Genomic DNA, 21,463 nt, shown 5'->3' with positions numbered 1-21,463 from the left:
CTACCATACAGAATTTGTGACATCCATTGACATCACCTAAGGATAGGAAGACAACCGTGCCAAATACATCAGTCGAATACATTACAAATACATTGACCTCATTTTATGAATTATAACAATTTTTAAAAAAAGAAACATTTTCAGATTGCACTGTTAATATAGGCAGTTAAAAATATGGCAGGAAGGCAAAAATCTTAAACAAGGAAATTATACAGTTAATAAGAGTTGAACTGGGGGTAAAAACAAACTTTATATCACTGCAGTGGACTTGATTGGTAGGTAGTTTTGGCTTTTAGTTTTTTCCCTTTTTCTCCACAGTTTGGAATTCCCAGTCATGCTCATACTGCATCTCAAACTCAACACATTCTGAAGAGCACATCCAAGCAATGGGCTCTCCTTTCTCGCACACAATGTCAGTCTTATCACAGCAACTTGCACAGAGGCAGGTGGAGAAACATACTTCATGTATACCTTAATGGAGTCTGTCCATGCATTAGAACTCCACTTTATGGTGGACCGTCCAGCGGCCCCTTGATGTTTTCAGTATGTTTAGACCCACAACACAAATATTTAGGATTCAATTTATCTGCATTGAAAGCCACATTCTACCAAACACGATAACTCCAGTTACTGTAGATTTATGCTGGCTGAAAGTTGTATCGCAGCACAAAGTCTTGATTTATAGGATGGCAGTCCCAGGTCTCCGAGACTAGAGGGTCAGTTTGGCCAAAAATAACTGATGTTGTTCAGTCCGGAAGGCCAGTCACTTGGTTTTCCAGGCTCCAGTTGCGTTAGAATGGACTGCATCAGTAGCCCACCAGGACTGAAATTGCCTAATTGTCCTGTACATATTTTGGGCACAAGTTTCATGTATAATTACACAGTGTCGTCAGAACATAGCATGTTACCAGCATGTTAAAACTGCAGGCCTTACTCCCGATTTGTCTATTATATTGTGAAGTACAGTACATTCTTCCCCGAACACCCCCACAGAGAAAATTGGCTGTGGTGAAGAAATAGCTCTCATGCACATAAAAAGGCTTCATTGTAGTAATCACTGAATCTTCAGGAAGACAGAGGTTCAATGGAACTCCATCATCCTATCAGAGGTATGCAGTTTCCAAAAACTTGCTTTACTCTTGGAGACGGCGGACATCCCTGACAGTCCGAGTAGAGTGGTTTCTCTGTGTCATTGCTGCAAGACAACACTTGTTTTATTTCCATCCAACAACACATTCACAGTGTGTTATTCATACCTGGGGGGAAATGTGACTGGACACAATAGTCACTTACCTGAGAAGTCCAACTCATACTGAAAGCTGTTTGTGCTGAAGCTCATGGTACCGCTGGGGTTCTGCTGGTAACTAATCTCTATGTCCTGACTGGACACATTGCATCTGCCCTGTAGCACAAAAGGTTATGTAAAACCTCTTACCCAGTGTGTAGATCACAGGCACAGAGTTGTGTGACCGTGAAGTGCAACTCTCAGGTTATGTGCAGAAATGTTATCTGAAACCAGGGCATTCTATGGAAAAAGTTCAGATCCATCGGCACAAAGATCAGAACTTTTTACCTTGAACCCATTTTACCTTGACAAAATCTCTCCAGGCACCGTCAACATCCTTATACTGCCACCGGCACTGTGTCCCAGCAGAGTCAGAGCTGTCAAGATGGGGAGAGAGGGTGACCGTTTCTCTGGGAAACTCTTCAACAGTTGCTGACAACCAACAATGCTCAATAATCAACGTTTTCTTTTTCATGCTACCTTTGGGAAGTTATTGCATGGACATTTAAAAATGATTGATATGCTCTACAGATTAACAATGCCAAGGCAACCATATGAATTGTAAAGAAAATATCTAGGGATCTCACAAAACCTGCTGCCACAGCTCTGCACAAACCTACCTGTAACCTGGGGTGACTCCTCCTGCCTCTGGGTTATACCCGTTCAACTGGGGACTGTTCTTCAGGAGCCTCCTTACAGCCCTTTGGGTCCCAAAGTGATCATTGGTCTGATGCATGCCTACAGAGAGAGACAGCCTTAGAGTACTCTTGACCTTCATTCACAATGTTCACCTGGAAAGGGAAGATATCTTCCATATGACATGGAGGGGGTAGGTAGCCTACCTGCAAAGTCGAGTGTGTAGGTGTACCTCCCGGCAGTGAACTTAGCTTGGCCCTGTGGGTTCAACTGGTAGATGTTCTCGATGTCCACGCTGCTCATTGAGCAGCTCTGTGGAGACAGAAACATTTGGTGTGGAATGTGCTGGTGTGCTAAGGGTGTTATAGTCACAAACACTGCTTATCACTCAGTTCTTCTGTTCCATGAGGGACTATAGGTCCTTGTGCCATTTTAAAATGAGGCAAGAATATTCATTGGGACTACATGTCCTTTTGTGGACACATTGACCTGTCCAAGCTCACAAGACTATCTATTTGTCCAGCTGGCGTGTTGGTTAACTGACCAGACTATCCAACCAGCCAGTAAGCTATCTGGCTGAACAGTCTGGTCAGTTAATTAACAAGCTAGCTAGACAGATACATAGCCTGGTCAGCTAGGACAAGTCAATGACACATTTCCCGTTCAAAAAATCTGAGAACGACTGTATCCTCCCCACTTCCTTCTAACTGATTTTGATGTTGCATTGCCTATTCGGTAAATATTAATCTGATTGGATACAACTGAAATGAATGTGTCCTCCAGACTGCTGTGTGCCCAATCCAGAAAAGGCATAATTTGTTCTACAAATGTTGAGCCAAAGAGGTTCAAGTCTGTAACAAAGACTATTGTATAGGTATCTCTAATACTGGAGAGCACTGACTACAGTACACATCTCTCAAAATGGTGGGCACAAATTAACATAAACAGCCGTCTCTTACTGGCGCTTGATATTCAGTCCACACGCCCTCGTCACCCATGAACTCCCAGATGTAGCCAGCAGAGGAGGGTAAAGAGAGGGTTGCGGCTTGAGGGGGTGCAGGAAGATATACGGGGGAAAACGCAGCCCTGGAATAAAATATAAACAAAGAGAGAAGCACTGAAGCAGATTGCAGCCAATGCCTTGAGAACTGTTCTCCACTTTGTGTGCAAAGCAATCTGATCCAAACTCTCCTCCCTTCGATACCATCTTGTACGTTCATCCTTCAGGTTACTGAAGTCTGCACCATCATCTTTTCAGTGTTATGTAATCTAACGCACTCCTCTCCTTAGTCTAGGCAATCTTGCACACTCCTCCCCTTGGTCTTGTGTGATCTCACACACTTGTACCCTTAGTCAAGTGCAATCTCATATACTCCTCCCCATAGTCTGGTGTAACACTAGTGCCAAAAAAAAAAACAGTTTGTGTTCAATTAATTTAGCTCTGTACAAACGTACCTGTAAGCTGGAGTGCCTGTGACCCCTCCTGCCTCTGGGTTATACCCACTCAACTGGGGACTGTTCTTCAGGAGCCTCCTTACAGCCCTTTGGGTCCCAAAGCGGTCATTGGTCTGATGCATGCCTACAGAGAGAGACAGCCTTAGAGTACTCTTGACCTTTATTCACAATGTTCATCTGGAAAGGAAAGATGTCTTCCATGTGAAGTGGAGGGGGAGGGTAGCCTACCTGCAAAGTCGAGTGTGTAGGTGTACCTCCCAGCAGTGAACTTAGCTTGGCCCTGTGGGTTCAACTGGTAGATGTTCTCAATGTCCACACTGCACATTGAGCAGCTCTGTGGAGACAGAAACATTTGGTGTGGAATGTGCTGGGGTGCTAAGGGTGTTATAGCCACAAACACTGCTTATCACTCAATTCTTCTGTTCCATGAGGGACTATAGGTCCTTGTGCCATTTTAAAATGAGGCAACACTGTACTGCACCATCTGCTCTCATACTTGAGTCTCTGGATAGCTAGCAAGCCAACTACCCAGATAGCCCAGTAAAAGCAAGCTAGCTAGACAGTCTGTCTAGTTAGCAAGCTAACTAGTGTGGTACCTCAGCCACCCAGCAAGCTAGCAACCTGGATATTCGGGTCAGTGAACTAACAAGCTAGCCAGACAAATGGATAGCCTGGTTAGTTTGGACAGATAAATGACACATTCCCCCATTCAAAAAAACAAAACATGACAATATCTTCTCTACTTCCCTATGACTAGATTTTGTTGTTGCAACAGCTACTGGCTCAATATTAGCCTCTTCGGCTTAACATTTGTAGAATAAATACGCCTTTTCTTGAACACAGCAATCTGATTGGGCCTACCCAATTCAGTTGTATACAATAAGATTGATGTGCACAAGAAAAGCCATATTTGTTCTGCAAATGTCAAGCTGAAGAGGCTAATATTGAGCCAGTACAGTAGCTATTGTAGTATCTCTAATATTATTATTGGCCTTTATTTATAAAGGGCTGGTTTGACTGAGCACACATTTTCTTTTACAGCAACACCCCGTTAACATCCCCCAAATTTACATAAAACTGCATGTCTGGATTGTGGGAGGAAACCTATGTAGATACGGGGAGAACATGCAAATTCCACACAGGCCCTGAGCAGGATTCAAACCCAGGACCTTCTTGATGCGAAGTGACAGTGCACAGATTAACATGAACAGATGTTTCTTACTGGAGTTTGATATTCAGCCCACATTCCCTCGTCTCCCATAAACTCCCAGGTGTAGCCAGAAGGGGAGGGTTGAGAGAGGGTCAGGTCTTGTGGGGTTGCAGGATGATTTAGGAAGGAAGCAGCCCTGGAAAAAATGTCCAAAAAAAAACAGAAGCACTGAAGCACATTTCAGCCAATATCTTGAGAATTGTTCTGCACTTAGACTATAATGAATGGATTAGAGTTAGGATCTGATTTGCTTTACACACTTTTATGTTCATCCATCAGTTTACTGAAGTCTCACACCTTCATCTTTTCATCTTCTTGTGTTGTGCAATCTTACACATTCTGCTCCTCACTCTAGTCAATTTTACACACTCCTCCCCTTGGTACCCTGTGCAAAGGTTTGCGCAGGAGGGGGTATTGCAATAACGTGTGTGTGTGTGTGTGTGTGTGTGTGTGTGTGTGTGTGTCTGTCCGTTACAGCCATAGCTCCTACAATTTTGCTCCGATATGGATGAAAAGTTGAACATAAGTTTGCAGTTAAGAACTAGAATTCTCCAATATCTTATGAAGCGGTCAAGGATATCTATTTTTTAAATTAGATATTGACATCAATGTTCAAGATAAACAATACACCTTTTGAATGCATGAGGGCAATACTACACTTATTGAATGTACGTTGGCAAGTAGGGGTACACACTACACAGATCAAGAAGGTAACATTGCTAACAAAACTTCCAAACATTTGTCCCCCAGAAGCGGAGATAATCCTCGAGAATTTGGAGCTTTTGACTGTAAGTAGGAGGCAGGGCATAAAATTAAGCTTGGCCAGCCACCCCAGGTGAATGATTTTGAGGATGGGTTTTTTTTTTTAAGCTATCTAGCTACAGTTATCTAGCTGTAGCAAGTTAATGTAGTCTAATTAATGGTAATTTACCTCAGAACCAGGTAACAGCAGCCTAACATTTATACAATCCTACTGTTCTGAACTTGGTAAATGTCAACAGAAAACCCAGACAATAAATGTATCAGTATGCACATCTTAAATTGTTTTTATTTATCATTAATATATTAATTAATGGTATATTAAAGATTAGCAATCTAAATAAATAAACAAATTACACCAACCAATTCTTCTCATTTACTGCTTTCTTTTCATTCATTTCTTTCTTTAAGTGGAATTGTACCCAAAACATTAGCCTATAATTACACATAAATGCACCCAGATGGGGGACAGTGGATTTTGCCCAATGCTTTGACCACTCATCCACAGGGTGTAGGCAGCTCAGAGTGCAATTCTAGTTCAGAATATGCTTTTTAGGCATCTTGCACCATGGGAAAATTGTATTGTGAAACTTATTGTATATCAGGGTGGAGGATAGAAATCGTATTGTGTGCAGAGTATCATCTCATGCCTAATAATAATCTACAATAGCAGGTCTTAGTGAAGTGCTGAATGATGTGACACCCCTCTTTCCCCTAAAACACCCCACATTAAGGGTAATCTCCACTGTCTGTCCCTCATCCCCTGTGGTTTGTCAGGTTACCTCTGAAGGTTGGGCTGTCCCTCAGCCTTCACCCGCCTCACAGATCTCTGGGTTCCTGTGCCATTGTTGGTCTGGAACATTCCTGAAAGACCCAGAGACATGGCACACTTTAGAAAGAAAATGAAGACAGGGCCTTCTGGGTAGTGTAGAGGTATAAGCACTCGCCTACCACCTCCTAGACCCGGGTTCAATCCCCTGCAGCGGTACTTCTGGCTTGGTCAGATGTTCCTATGAACACAATTGGCAGTGTTCGCGGATGGGAAGCCGGTGAGGGTATGAGTCCTGATCGTTGCATTAGCGACTCCTACTGGTTAGTCAGTAGGCGCCTGTCCAGCAGGGAGGGGATATGGGGGAGATAGCGTGAACCTCCGCACACGTTACGCTCTCCCAGTGAAACTCCTCACTGTCAGGTGAAAAGAAGCGGCTGGTGACTCCACATGCATCGGAGGAGGCATGTGGCACCCTCCCCAGACCGACAGAGGATAGCGCATCGACCAGAACTGTGGCTGGTCCACACAGGGAATTGGTATAACGATTAATTGGGGAGAAAATGGGAGAAAAATGGCAACAAAAAAACTAAGACGAATGCAGAGCAGGGACTGCCCATGAATAAATTCAGCTTTCCTGAATTTATTGTGTCAGTAATCAGTTTAAGCACAAACACACTGTCCTGAAAGTTTCAGTACTTGTTTGACTTGAGAAGACCAGAGTGAATTTAAATGCAGGCCTATAGTTTACCTGTGAAGTTCAGTGCTTTAGTGTGAGTGTATTACATGTTTTAAAAGCTAAGGTTGTTATTTACATTTCCATTTGTGTATATTTACTTGTAAAATGTTCACAGATACACTGAATTTGACATGTCACAAGTCGCACAAGTGCATCTGTGTGTCTCACCTGTAAAGTTCAAAGTATATCTGAATCTCCTGCTTTTCAATTGTATCTGTCCTTGAGGGTTCCTCTGATAGCGTCTCTCAATCTCATCACTGTCCACTGAACAGCTCTATAGAAACAAACACATTCCATACACAGACTGAACCAGAAAGACAAGAGAACAAGGGATTTGAAATTGCATGTACAGTAGACCCTTTCAGATATTCACTTATCAGAAATAGATATTTCAGAACTCTGAGATGTTTCTGACTTTCAAAATGACATGAAAATCTTAAACTTGTAATCATTTATTAATTGTAACCATTACATTACTGCAGCTTTATTTTTGTAATGTGCTAATTCCATTTGTGTCTACACGCCTTGAAGTTAATGACCAGCAACTAAACCAGTGTAAGGATCTTATTAAAATATTTTTCCACATCACAGAATATATAACATTTTAGTGGTAAACTGTGACTTGTACTGACCCTTCTTCATATCAGACACTACTGATGTTGCACTCTTTGTGTATAGAATTAAAACATACCCTTTGTCTAATTTTTTAGTAATTTGTTTTTATAGGTTTATGGGCCACATTTTACATCAGTGATAATAAGGAGCTTGATAAGGTGTGGTAGCATATGCTACTTCTGGTTTCATACCGGATTCATTCTATCCAGACCTGGGTCAAATACGTATTTGCTTTGGATTCAAATACTATTCTATGCTTTACTGATCTTGTCTGGTGTATTGGAACCAATGAAATACTCTCAAAAAGTTCAAACCCCGCCTTCTGGTCATATTGGCAGGCTCGATTACACCAGGCAAGATCAACAGAGCACAGTATTTTAATCCAAATCAATTACGTATTTGACCCAGGTCTGATTCATCATAACATATTGGTTACACCTCTGAGGTTCTACTCTATCAAGGCATAGTGTGGGTGGAGCAGTCGAGGAAGAACTGTGTATATGTGAAAGATTGTTATCTCACAGGTGAGCTGTAGTCAGTCCAGACACCCTCATCTCCCTGGAACTGCCACTTCCAGCCTCCTCCAATAGGGGATGCACTCTGTTGACTCAACGGGAGCTGGGCGGAGCCTGCTGGGCTGCAGAGAATATAGTCACATCACATATAGAGTCAGAAACTGGGATCAGCCTCATATAGAGTCAGAACCTGGGATCAGTCACATCTAGAGACAGAACCTGGTAACAGTCACAGATAAAGTTAGAAACTGGGAATAGTCATGTCTAGGTCAGAAACTTGTAACAGTCACATGCATAATTAGAAATTGAAAGCAGTCACATCTAGAGTCGCACATACAGGGTCTGAGATACTGGGTTATTTTCCATGATCTAAAACAGCTAAGTTGACATGCTTAATTGACCACAAAAATGATTTTTATTAACCTGTTGTTTCTTATGACAGAATTCAGTTTTGGGCGTCGCCTCACTCTCCTTGGAATGCCCGTAGCCAAGTTTTTCTGTTTCATCACTGGAAAAAATGAAAACATTTTAAATTAGAATAATTTCCAACCAAAGAGCGTAGATGTGTGTTATTAAATAACAATAAAAAAGAAATGCATCAAATACATAAATAAAACATGTTATTGGCTTTGAGTACACACCCCATTAATGCCACCAAAGACAAATGAACAAATCGACTTATCCTAAAATTGGAACATTTAAAACACAGATTGCTGTAATCCTAAATATCAATGGGAAGACACTTCGTTAATACTGGAACAATTTCCCTGCATAGTACTGCAATGCTATCCAATCTTGAAATTCTACAGAATCAACACATGAATCTGTTGCCCGCTAGTCATACTTGTTGATAGGACAGGGAATTATTTCAATACTGTACCAAGTTTCTGAATAAAAAATTCACTGCAGACTACCACAATATGCACTGCTGACCTCAAACAACACCTTAGAATTGAATAGGTACACCTCACTGAAGTCTACATAATGCAATATGTTAGAGATCAGGATGACTCCAGAAAGTACCCTAGAGACCACTGAAAAGTAGATGGTGTTATATGGTACGCCATACTTGTCACTCACTTTCTGGCTTTCATACAGGGAATATGGTAGCAAACTTTACTAGATGCTTTTTAAGTTATTAATCATTGTTTAGCATACAGCATGCAGATAATGACACCTCTGAGACACAGAGAAGGAACTGCGAGCACAGGTGCAGTAACTGTGTGTCAGAGTGCAAATGCTATACCTCGGAAATCTAAACTGTAGGAGTCATTCCCCACTGTGAAATGAAAGTTCCTTTGATGAGTGGTGTACTGCTGCTCTAGATCACTGCTGCTTACTGAAGCCCTGCTGCTGGAGGAACCCTGGAAGGAGGAAGGGAGGGAGGGAGAGGGAGAGACAAGTCACTGTGTTGCTTCAGATATCATCACCTGTCAAAACTTAGGGTTTTGAGAAAAACTCAAAAGAAAAAAGGATACGATTGCTGATAATAGAAATCAACCAATAGAAGACCTCTGGCACATTAAGCTTTCGACCAGTCCACCTTCGACAGAGCATTTGAGTAACCCGTCCGCAGCTGAGTTTTTCGTATGTACTGATGCTACACTGGTAACGGTACGGTGTTAACAGCACCTTGCCAGTGCAAAGCTGAGGTTCTATAATCAGCAAAGTGAGGCCACTGATTATAGAACCTCAGCTGTGCACTGCAGATGAAGTCCACCCACCTTGATCTGGGTGCCTGTTCTGCAGCATTCCAAATGATATGACGTGCTTGATTTAGGACAGTGGTTCTCAACCTCGGTCCTGGGGGCCCACTGTGTGTGCTGGTTTTCGTTCCAACCACATTTGCAATCACAGAATTGTAACAAGCTATTATTTTTCCTTAATTAGGTGCTTCTCATGTCAGAGGGATTATTTGCCCACCTAAGCCACCTTGTGTCAGAAATAGCTATGCATGCCATAAAGAATAAAAGTCCCATATTCGCATTGTGCTATACTGTAGACAATTACGTAAAGAGGTTAAAAAAACTTTTTAAATCAAAATAAAGACTGAGGCAAATCAACAGGTTTCTAATTGGGGAAAGTGTGGACACCTGGCCACTAAATCTAATCATTTGATAGATAACGAAGGATTCAAAAACAAAGAAAATGATAACGAGTCAAACCTGTATTGTGCTAATTAGTTTAAGGGAAATATTATGCACTTAAAGCACTTAAACACATGTGTTCAGCAACCTAATTAGGAGCCTATTAAACCCCCTTGTTAATTTGATCTGTTAAAAATGTTACCTCTAAGTGATTGTTTGCAATCACTTAAAAAGCAACACAATAACATAATGGGATTTTATTCTTCATGCCATGCATAGCAATTTCTGATATAATGTGGCTTAAGAGGGTAAATAATTCCTCTCAACATGAAAAACGCCTAATTAAGAACTAGAAATACCGCCTCACGGTTGTATGCCTCCGCCAACCAGTAGCCAGTGCTCTGTTTCACCATTTGGATATAAAATGTCATCACTTAATCATTTTATCCTAGACATTTGTGTGAAACTTTGTCATAACTAGCGTATGAATTCTTGAGTTATGGCCAAAAACGTGTTTTGTGAGGTCACAGTGACCTTGACCTTTGACCACCAAAATGTAATCAGTTCATCATTGAGTCCAAGTGGACCTTTGTGCCAAATGTGAAGAAATTCCCAAGGCAAAAACATGGTTTGTGGGGCGACAGTGACCTTGACCTTTGACTTTTGAAAACTAAAATCTAATCAGTTCACCCTTGAGTCCAAGTGGACGTGTGTGCCAAATTTGAAGAAATTCCCTCAAGCCGTTCCTGAGATATCTCCTTCACGAGAATCTGGACGGACCGAAGGACGGACGGACAACTCAACAACATAAAAATGAACACCTTGTTGAATTTCTGAGATTGCAATTGGTTGGAACGAAAACCAGCATACACAGTGGGCCCCCAGGACCGAGGTTGAGAACCACTGATTTAGCAGCAGTTAAAGCAATCACGCTGTATCCGGGTCGGCAGTGTTGAATAGGTTCATGTAGCGGAAACGGATAGATCCTGACCTGAAACTCAATAGTATTTGAAACCCACTTACTTGTGATCCGTATTCATACCAGTGCCGGTTGTCGTTGTAATACCACCCCATCTCCTCCATCTCATCATGGGCCAGAAAGGTTTGCCGTCGGACATACAGTGAAGGCCCCCGCACCTCCATTTTGTCAAAATCAATAAAAACACGTCTGAAATAAAGTGCGAGGCGGGTGAGTTATGTTGCACTGAACTTGGCGAAAACTGTCAAAAAATATCGTCAATCTGGTTCACCCTCAAAGTTGAGACATAGGGCCCTGCATCAGATGTGTCAAACTTTTACACTTTAAAAATGAACAGCAGCCGGTTCCCTCCACTTACCCATAATCTGCAGTAAAGATCGTTATCCCTTTTGCTCCTGGCTGGCAGTAGTGCGCCTCTATCACGTGGTCGTTATTAATGCTCATCCACTGCTGCCCGTCATTTAGTTGCCACTGATATCGTTTGCTAGCTGCTTGCACAGTAAAAAAAAAATTGAATCAGTGGAACTTACCATAAGTCCGCATATAATGCGTTTACTATCTTATAGCCTACTTAAATGGAAGAAAACACGACAACACAAAATGACAATTAGCTATGTGAGTAAATAGACATTTTACGAGTGTAAATATTGTTGTAATTCGATGTAGCTACCAATGTGTTCCTTTACCTGGGACAGGTTGGCTAAATCCATCAGCAAAACCGCTCGAAAAGCCCTGAGTGAGAACGTCAACATTAGTTAACAGCAACAGAAGCAAAAACTACATTCTCGTTGGAAATTATGTGGATAGGCAGACTTGGATATAGCATAACTCACCTGATCATGTCTTCCCAACGTATTTGCGCCAGACACTGCAAAATAAGTTGTAGTTTGTGAATCCAACCCCAATTAATTATTAAAGAGCAATCGACAGAATGTTAACTGAATATAGGCTAACTAGCACGTATCTATTACTTTACCGAGGCAAGGAGTCTCTCTAATTAAGATAGGCAATGTTGTAGGACCATATCAGTTAAGTATTTCAAGATGCCATTTAGACGAACGATCTACAACGTTTGTTAAAAATATTTCATACTTACTCTTGGGAGAAACGAACTACGAGGGAAAACAGACACTTTGACTGACTTCTGTTCCGATACTTTCTTGCTAAGATAAACACTCTTGTTTCGGTTTCTATTTCGGAAAATGTCGTGACCAGTCGGCAGGGCTTGGGTGTAGCCTACGCCTATATGCCGAAGCATAGGTCCGGGTCAAATAAAGGAATCGAGGGAGGGAGCAGTAATATTTAGTCATCAACAGAGACTTGCTATCTGCTTCTAGGCTACATTATATTTTAGGTGTCATATGTGAGCTGAATGTGTGTGAACAAAACAGCGTGAAGAGAGACACCGAAAGAGGTTCAGGCAAAATATCTTGGCGATGTTTATTGAAGGTGGACCGAGGAACGGGCACTGGTGGGGAAAACAACGTTGGGAAAAAAATTAATCAGGGGTGGAAGTGGAACACTCAAAAATATGAGTGAGCGAGTGTCTTCTGGGTCGAAAGAAGAGAAAATAAAAGAAACCACGCAGAAATGCTCTGTGCCTCTGTTTGTGCCCTCATCATAACGAGAGAGAAAAAAAAACATTTCAGGCCGGACGAGGAGACCAACTTCATGCTATCGAAACTTAGTTAAATATCCTAAAATACATGGATGGCTGAAAAACGCGGAATGTCGAACTATTCGAAAAAGTTGCGACAAAATTGGAGGAAGCCGGATTTAGGCTATAAGAAACCTTCGTCAGACACACCTCGGTCAATAAATCGATTCTTTCCGAGTCATGCATATTGGGACAACGACAATAATCCAATTAAATCTCATCTTTGGCCAAAAGAAGCTATTAGATCGATTTCAATTGTGCATGTAAACGCACTGACTGGCAGCCTCCCCATGGTGTCGCCGCACCCAAGCCTCTGCCCCGTGCGGCGTAAGCAGGTGTAGGTCTTCACTGTGTTCACTACTTGTTCGGAGACAGGTCCACCTACGTGTGGAATTTCCCCAATGTGCATGTAATGAAAGCCGATAACGTCGTCGGTGAGCCTAGACGCGGCCTAATTAAGGCAAATTAATATCACCTGGCTGGGTCCTTGGAGGTATTTGATAAAACCGAGAGATGGCCCGGCGTTTTTTTCGTTTGGTCCTGTCCTGTGTTTTTGGCGGCGTGCCGGTCCGTTTGAGCGATGGCTCCGTGATAAGCGCCTGTGATTCTCTCTCTTGCTCTCCCTTTTAGAATGTGTTTCTTAATTTGAATTCAGGTTTTTATTGTCTGCGCTTCATCTATATTGTGTTCTCCCCGGTTGACCTATAGTCAATTAACGTGTGCTGTGTATTCGCATTTATGCCAGCTAATTATTGTAATGCTGTCATCCTCACTTGTGTGCGTACCCAGACGTAGTGTTACTGGGGAGATGCCAATCTACTATATCACGTGACTAGCTCTTTTTAATAATGAAATGTATTCTTTGCCATACGTTTTTCTTCAGTCATTGTTCCCTATCCCCCGCCCCTCCCTCCCGACGTTACTGGATAAACAAAGGTGGTGGCAGCAAACGTTACCCGTTATATGTTGTGAATCTGAGGTCTGCTACATGCACTTGAGGACCTGTCCGGGGTGCCGTACCACCTTCCCCCAAAAGGTGAAGTCCTTCCCAAGGTGCTGGAGCTGGGAAGACAAGTCGCTGGGGAAATTTTAGCAAGCTGTTATTTTTTTAGTAATTCGGTGTTTTCGCGTTTATAGGGATTATGAACCGAATTACGTCAAATGCATTCCATGCATGCCATAAAGAATACAATTCTCATGTTCATATTGTGCTAATTGTGTTGTAATACAAACAATTGCATAAGAGGTAAAACTTCAAATTTAAGACTGAGGTGAATCAATGGGCTCTTAATTGGTGAAAGTGTGGAAACCTGGCCACTAAAACAAACCATCTGGAAAATAAGAGATTCAAGAACAAAAATGTTAAACCTGCATTGTGTTAAGCTTAAGGAAATCATTATGAAAGAAACTAAACGCATGTTTAACAGCCTAATTGGGAGCTTTTTGATTTAACTCTGCCTTTCGTTTGATCAAGAAAAGTTACCTGTTTTTTATGTGATTGTTTGTAATGTAGTAGAATGAGCAGAATTTGTTAATATGAATAGGGAGATTTTATTCTTGCCATGCAAAGCTATTTCAGACATATCCCCTACAATGAAAAGCACCAAACTGAGAAAAATTAGTGTCTTGTTAAAATTATGGGATTGAAAACTACCATTCATGTTTGGGAACCACTGTGCTAATTGTCTTCGCGAGCATGGCTGAACATCTGTGGAGTGCCAAACGGAGGTCGAGGCACTACATACTCCTCCCCTCAGCTTCACGCCACTGCAGGCAGTGTATAACCACGGGCATTTGTCTCAGGAGGGCAGAGCCAGAATCCTTCCCCATTCTTCCCAGGGCCACTTTTCCCTCAACACTGTTTGCTCAAAGACCTCCACATCATCATCAGGGGTGATTTTGGGGAGCACATCATGGGGACTTTGTTTCTTCTCTTCACTTTATGTTCCATGGCACAGTTCAGCCACCGCCTTCTGGAGGGTACTTTGGGCTTGTATGACAGCAGCCAGGACTTCCTCCATCTTCGATTACATTTTTATACTTTGCTTCGATGACACACCCTAATGGTCTACGTCAGCTTTCCTGAACATCTGCGGAGCTCCAAATCGAGGCCACACATGCTATGGCAATTCAATGGTTTCTCTATGATGTCTGATCAATGAAAAGTCAGTGAAACAGATATGACACAATTAACTCAATGACACGTGTGAATTGGTGTTCATGATTTCCAAAAAGGCAGTTTTATTTATCTGGCACATCGTTTGTCAGCCACAGATTGAAATGAAGATACAATGGAGAAACAGGAGACTGTCTCAATGAGGAGAATAAACATTGGCATAAAATGTTTGTTTTGTTGATATACCAAAAACCTGTATTGTATAGCATTCATTATCAAAACATGGTAAACATTTGAAAACATTATTCTGATCAAAATGTATACTATTTTAGGGCAGTCTAAGAGCTCTTGTACCAAATTGAACAATTCCCATTTTAAAGCAGGCAATATACCAGTCAATAACCTATAACCTATATCCATTACATCTTCAAGTAGTAACTAACTAATGTCAGGTTTGAGCCACAGACTGTTATCTAGAACTGATGTCAGATTTATACCAGTATAAGGGCAGGTAGTCATCAGTGACAATTCTTCATCTGTTCTGCTAGTCTTTGTCACTGATTTCTAAATTGGAGGTAGTTGTGCCAAATCCCTGTGCTCCAGGGAAGGGAAAACCATTCATCCATCTACTCATTATCTATACCCACTTATTTCTGATCAGGGTTGCAGGAAGTGCTGGAGTCTATCCCAGCATGCATTGGGCGTGAGGCAGAAATATACGTAGGGCAGTTCGCCGGTCTATCACAGGGCATGCACATCATTCACTCACACTCATATGTAAGGGAAAATTAGACTCTCCAATTAACCTAACCTGCATGTCTTTGGACTGTGGGAGGAAAATGGAGTAGTCGGAGGAAACCGACGCAGGCACATGGAGAACATGAGACCCCACACAGAAAGGCCCCGGCCGAGATTTGTGCTACCCACTATACCACCATACCACCCAAGGGAAAACATTGCCTGCATTTCAGACAGCTTCATTATTGCAGCAAATCCCATTTTATACTTTTTAAAATAACCACTGAACAACATGCCATCTTTAGCAAGCACATACAGGTAATAAACAGTTAATTATATAATCAACATAATTTAGGTACAGTGAGAAAGGGGGTGTACATGTACATAATACATGTACAGACAGCGTTGTCTGTAGGAAGGTAAAGGTTTATAAGCAGTAAGTACTATAATGCTGTGCAGTAATGTAATGCTGTGTGGGAACAATATTCCCTATAGTTGTGGGTTCTGAACGTGAACCCCATTTCCACGGCAGCATAATATTCTATTATGATCCTTTAAACATGTTGCTTTTGTCTTTAGGCAGTATTGAAAAAGTTTTGTAAGTCGCTCTGGATAAGAGTGTCTGCTAAATGTCTGTAATGTAATATTGAGATGATGGCAGCAGAGAACCAATGCAATTTGGATCCTTAGGCAGTGCATTGTGGGTGATTATCTGCTATGACCGTCTCACTCTGCGGACGGTATGTGTGTTCAGATTGGTCTGAGTCATATCTGTGGAAGAAAAAAGACAAAAATATCTGAAATGTCTGAGACACACAGGAGCTCATGGATAATAAAATGGCCATGGATATGATAATGCCTTGTGCCTTATTTACAACTGCCGTGATTTTCTTTCAGTTTGCAGGATTTATGGTTAAACTAGTCAAAATCAAAGATCTATTCAATTGAATCACATAAGGATGGGTGGGCCAGGACCACTGAAATAATATCCTACACATCCACATCCTGGCCTACACATTTATCTTGGCGGAACCACCACACCAAACTGTAAATGTCCACCAAGGTAGTTCTGGCTTACCTAGTAATATGTAAATATAAATATTTCTGGCTATGCTGCTGATGCAGTTTTGCCATTTTTTCATCTTATTCCTGCAAAAAACAATAAAATATTTTCTAGACTTGTCTTCTAATATTTGTTCTTATGTGTTTGATGTGACAGCCACTGCTTGCCATGTGATGGTACTTTTTCTTAAGAATTCCAGGGTGCAGTGGTGGCTACTTTCTATGTAAATGTACCAAGGAAGTTAAGTAATACTCGCTAATGTGTGTTCGTACCTGAGAAATCCAGGGTGTATTGTTGGCCACTAACAGTGAAGTTCATGGAGCCCTGTGGATTGCGCTGGAACTGGGCCTCAATCTCAGCACTGGAGACAGAAGACTCTGTGTCTGTCCCACTCTGCACAGACACAAGCAAGGGTTTCTACAGTGGAGGGACGGACACTTCCTGTATCACTGTAAGACCGACAGCTTCAGCAGTATATCCCTTCCTGGCAGTTCGGGTAAATCAGATCGAGAGCTGCTGTATTCCTATAAAGCTGAGGCAGGGCATCTGCCCTTCTGAATACCCTCTGCTTTAGACAGCTGTCTCTCACCCTGTGTTTGAAGATGTACCACTTTCCACTGTTTCCCTCAAACTCCCAGGTGGGGGAAGACACACCCAAACCCTGGAGAGCTGCTGTCACGCTGCTGAAACACAAAGAGACAAGAGTCAAGTGAGCGCCACCTGCTGGGTAAGAAAATAAATAATGAAAGACAGAATGGAAGATGGTTTGTATTCAGTTCTTGGTTATTTTAACCACATTTGCAAATGTATGTCTGGCACATAAAAAAAAAAAAACTTTTACATAATCAGCAGTAATGTTGAACATTTCAGTCACAGTTACAGTATGGATCGGCTATTACTGTTACTGGAGAGAGGGGTATATAGTAACAGCACTGTGACAAACTTTTGGTTTCTTTCACTGCCACTGGGAAAAGAACGTAGGGTAATTATAGCAAGTTTCGAAGGACAGGCCAGTAAGAGAAAGAGAAAGATAAAAAGACATTCCACACGAAGCCACTAACCCCCCTCTGTCCTGGGGTATCATCAGCTTTGGGCGTCTGGCCACATCTCTCTTCCGTCCATTTCTAAAATTCTCCTGACTCATATCTGACAAGAAACAACAGGAGCACAAGAATGCTGCTCAATCAGTTCAAATACCAATACCAAATGCTTTCGTTTTCATCTGTAGTCAAAGGCAATGGCTGGAAACAGTTGTCAAGCTGCACCTCTGAAATTGATCCGATAGTTGGTCGCATCAATGGTAAATCTGAGGGAGCCCTTCGGACTTTTCTGGAACTCCTTCTCAATTTTGGAGGATGTTACAGAGGCAACCTTACCCTTGGAGTCCTAGTGAAGACAAAAACATAGTCATTCCATCACCGAACTTCAAATAATGTTTATCTATGCAAAATAGTCCATAATATCGAATTTACATCAACCTTTTATGTAATTATTATTATTATTTAATGAGAGAATAATCAACAGCTCTAACTGGTTTACTTAATCTCTATACTGTGTTTTGGTGTACCTTCTCTCCGTACTGCACCCAGTCATTTTTCCTGCTGCAGTACCAAACCCACTCTGTGTTTAACCCTGCCTGGGAGGAGCTCCAGCGTCGAACCCGCAACCCAGTTTTTTTGAGGACCTTCATTTTTTTAAAGTCAATGGCGATCACTCTGCAGAGAGAGAACAGGCAGTACCCTCCATCACTGTTCACAGATATGGAATCTTCATTCCATTCATTCCATTCAGTCTTATCTGTTCCTCAGCCATGTTGCTGATCTCGATTCAGAGGCGACATACCCAAAGCGAGTGTTGTAAAGCCTAATGCCTCTGGCAGAGGGCCGTGAGTACTGGGCCTCAATGATGTGGTCATTTTCGATGTTTTTCCAGCCGCTTCCACTGTTCAGCTGCCATCTGTAAGGCCTGCCATCATTGGCCGCATTCTCTGAAAGTGAATCGCAGAAAAATTAAGGGTGAGACACCACACAGGCGTACAGGGAAGGGACCATGCAGGCATGCAGAGAAGCTCATTGTGCAGGAGAATGAGGTTCATTCACTCACTGCACTTGGGTCTGGACTACATCTCCTGACTTACTATAGCAGACTGAAGCCCCCCTTCCGCCCCAGTGAACCCCTAGGTGTAGACCCATTTTGGTGGTGCAGTACCTCCTGATGAAGATCTCCTCCTCCCATTTCTCCTCTGCCTGCTCTGACCCTCGTCTTCGGAAGACTCCGACCCAGAGTTACTGATGTGCTTCAAGCGACAGCCGGAGCCATAGCGACACTTTCCTTTCAGGAAATACTGGCAAACATGCAGGTACTGGCACTTCTTCCCATTTTTGCATTTACCCTGGTTATAGAATTTGCAGGCCTGTTCAAAAAAACAAAGAAGCTAGTGAACCCAGCAGTGGCTGAATGCTGAACACTTTCATGCACTTTAGAATAAAGTAGAGAGAAGGAAAGTGACATGCTCTGCTGATTTTTCTAACACTTAATAAATCAATAACCCCCATCATTAGGCTGTCCCTAAATGGAACAGGAAGAGGAAGATGATGAGGAGGATGAAGAAGAGAGGGAGAGATACCAGCCTGACAGATACCTGAGGGTAAACCGGCAGGACAGGCCAGTGCTCACTGAGAGAAAGAATAAGAAGATCCATGCACCAAACACATTTAAGGCAGTCCAGAAGGCAGCAGCTTTTTTTAAATAAAAAAAGCATAATACTCAATCAGAATAATAACAGTAATGATGAAAGGATTTCTTTAGGATATTTGGATGCATACTGTTGGCCATACAGCATAGAGCACTGTTTGAAAGTCAACAGAAAACACACTGTGGCCTCTCTGTACCCTGTCCTCACCTGGGAAGGGGCTGGCCGTGACTGCCTGGCCCCCTGCTGAGATTCAGGGCCGCTGTCCGAGTCTGAGGAGGCAAAGTCGCTCTCACTCTCAGAGAAGCTGCATTCCTCCTGGGAATCGTCGTGGCCACCGGCAGAAGGGAGCTGGCTGTCTGATTCACCATCCTGGGGGGAGCCTGTGAGAGAACCACATCAGAAACAAATTTTATCTATTGGTGCCTGCGAAGAAAATTTTGTCTTAGATGTAGAAAGTTGCTGTGTTACAAAAGTAAACTCCTCAAAAAAAGTTTGGCAATTTGTGTTTGGTCAATCATCTCTCTGTTGTCACTGTATTATTATCATTGTATGTTATATCATTGGAAAGCCTGTTCATTTCCCTTGTCAGGTGGAAGAACCATACGCAGCCACAACAACCTGGCACCGTATGGTTCTTCCACCCACTACTGAGGCTCCTGACTGTTTGTTCAATGAATAAAGCATAAAATTGCCATTATGTCTTGTTTATTCCTTGTTACGGATAGAGATTTCAATCATCCAATCCCCCAAACAACTCAAAACAATAGAGTCAATACCAACAGGAGAATACACTGTTTGACATTGGCAGGGAAATTGGCACATTTCACTTGGGACCCCACCCACATAAACAGCTGTGCTGCTCATCCCACAAATGGACATACTTGTAAAGGGGAATGAACAGGCTTTCCAATGATATAAGATACAATGCTACTAATACAGTAACAACAGAGATATGATCGACCAAATACAAATTTCCAAACTTTTTTTGAGAAGTTTATAATAAATATATATACATTCACCTAACAAGCTGAAACATCTTAATCTGTACACACCGAGAAGGTTTATAGAATGTCTGCATTATTGGATATTTTCTCGTCTATGTTCCTGGTGTTAAGGGAAATGTACCTTGCCCCATGTACACCATTCTTATCCGTGTAGTTGGAAAAGTTGTGAACTGAATCACATCCTAAGGAAAACCCCATATAAAGAATCGATCGTCCTATCTGAAAGGCTTAAATGTAATTCCGTGTTCACATAGATGACAAAACTAGTTAAAATTCAAATGTGAACTGCAGTCAGTTTCCAGAATCCAAATTCAGAAATAGACATAGGGCTATATATAACAGAAGTGTTACGACCGACGAGCGACAACGGAGAACGGTCAGACACTTAATTTCGAACAAACAGTCGATTCAAATACATTAGCCTAATTGTGATGACATGCTTACAATTGACAGAAACTGAATAAAATTAAAACAGTCTTTCTGTAGAGTAATGAATTACTTACCGGAACTATTACAGTTCGAAGCCATTGCTAGCTGCAGATTGATCAGTAGATGTTTAAAAACTTTCGGTTTCATTTCACTGAAAACAGGAACCGATACCGATAATACACGCCCTCAAGTTAGCAGCTGGTTCACTGTAAACAGCAATACAGCGTTTGATGTTTTGATGGTTCATGTACACATTTATGTTGTTATATTATTGGTCATAATGTGTCTATTATTGTGGGCTTCTTGCAACTTCGAAGCATTCAGAATGCACACAAAGATGAAAATATGACATGAGGTAGACTACATACAATCCGAGCTGAGACTGAGGTGGAAAGACAACTTGTGTATCCATCCATCCATCCATCCATCCATCCATCCATCCATTATCTTATCGCTTATCCTGGGCTGAATCCTATTCTATGGACTTGTGGACTCAAAGGAGCGTTCCCGTCAAGTCCACGGGGGTTTAGGGCTGTCCTATTCTCATTCCAACTTTTTTTTTTCTTGTGCTGTCTTTTTGCGCCCTCTAGCAACCCTCTTGTGAAGTCCGCATCATTGTAGACTTAGTCTGAGGGAATTACCCAAAAGTGAGGGGTATCGTACAAACACTAGGAAATCATGCTCTTCTTTCCCGTGATGGACCGAATTGATT

The 21,463-nt window shown here is 42.0% G+C and overlaps 2 protein-coding genes across 6 annotated transcripts; both read right to left on the bottom strand.

The window, feature by feature from the left end:
* Nucleotides 1–88: 88 nt before the first annotated feature.
* Nucleotides 89–12,640, bottom strand: si:ch211-244b2.3 (uncharacterized protein LOC557230 homolog). Of its 2 annotated transcripts, XM_035425560.1 has the most exons (19): nucleotides 12,146–12,638; nucleotides 11,883–11,917; nucleotides 11,736–11,781; nucleotides 11,408–11,537; nucleotides 11,094–11,238; nucleotides 9,230–9,347; nucleotides 8,407–8,491; nucleotides 7,991–8,105; nucleotides 7,022–7,127; nucleotides 6,128–6,209; nucleotides 4,599–4,722; nucleotides 3,605–3,710; nucleotides 3,377–3,500; nucleotides 2,881–3,007; nucleotides 2,128–2,233; nucleotides 1,906–2,023; nucleotides 1,590–1,662; nucleotides 1,294–1,402; nucleotides 89–1,195 (listed from the first exon to the last, which is right to left on the bottom strand). In XM_035425560.1, coding segments are annotated over exons 1-19 (1,812 nt in total). In that variant the 5' UTR covers nucleotides 12,147–12,638; the 3' UTR covers nucleotides 89–1,133. The 2 variants fall into 2 exon arrangements, with proteins under 2 accessions (XP_035281451.1, XP_035281452.1); XM_035425561.1 differs by lacking the exons at nucleotides 2,881–3,007; nucleotides 3,377–3,500; nucleotides 3,605–3,710 and having other exon boundaries at nucleotides 12,146–12,640.
* A 2,277-nt stretch (nucleotides 12,641–14,917) lies between these two features.
* si:ch211-244b2.4 (uncharacterized protein LOC541512 homolog) lies at nucleotides 14,918–21,151 on the bottom strand. Of its 4 annotated transcripts, none has more exons than XM_035427665.1 (10): nucleotides 20,826–21,151; nucleotides 19,526–19,698; nucleotides 18,832–19,036; nucleotides 18,466–18,610; nucleotides 18,191–18,338; nucleotides 17,889–18,009; nucleotides 17,685–17,769; nucleotides 17,213–17,303; nucleotides 16,896–17,040; nucleotides 14,918–16,331 (listed from the first exon to the last, which is right to left on the bottom strand). In XM_035427665.1, exons 1-10 carry the CDS (start codon nucleotides 20,896–20,898, stop codon nucleotides 16,276–16,278), a joined length of 1,242 nt encoding a protein of 413 aa, XP_035283556.1. In that variant the 5' UTR covers nucleotides 20,899–21,151; the 3' UTR covers nucleotides 14,918–16,275. The 4 variants fall into 4 exon arrangements, with proteins under 4 accessions (XP_035283556.1, XP_035283555.1, XP_035283558.1 ...); XM_035427664.1 differs by having other exon boundaries at nucleotides 17,213–17,306; nucleotides 20,826–21,149; XM_035427667.1 differs by having other exon boundaries at nucleotides 16,896–17,016; nucleotides 20,826–21,148.
* Between the last annotated feature and the right edge of the window lie 312 nt (nucleotides 21,152–21,463).

Source organism: Anguilla anguilla, chromosome 7, assembly GCF_013347855.1.
Source record: "Anguilla anguilla isolate fAngAng1 chromosome 7, fAngAng1.pri, whole genome shotgun sequence".
Taxonomy (NCBI): Eukaryota; Metazoa; Chordata; class Actinopteri; order Anguilliformes; family Anguillidae; genus Anguilla; species Anguilla anguilla.
This window is presented reverse-complemented; position numbering and strand designations above follow the sequence as displayed.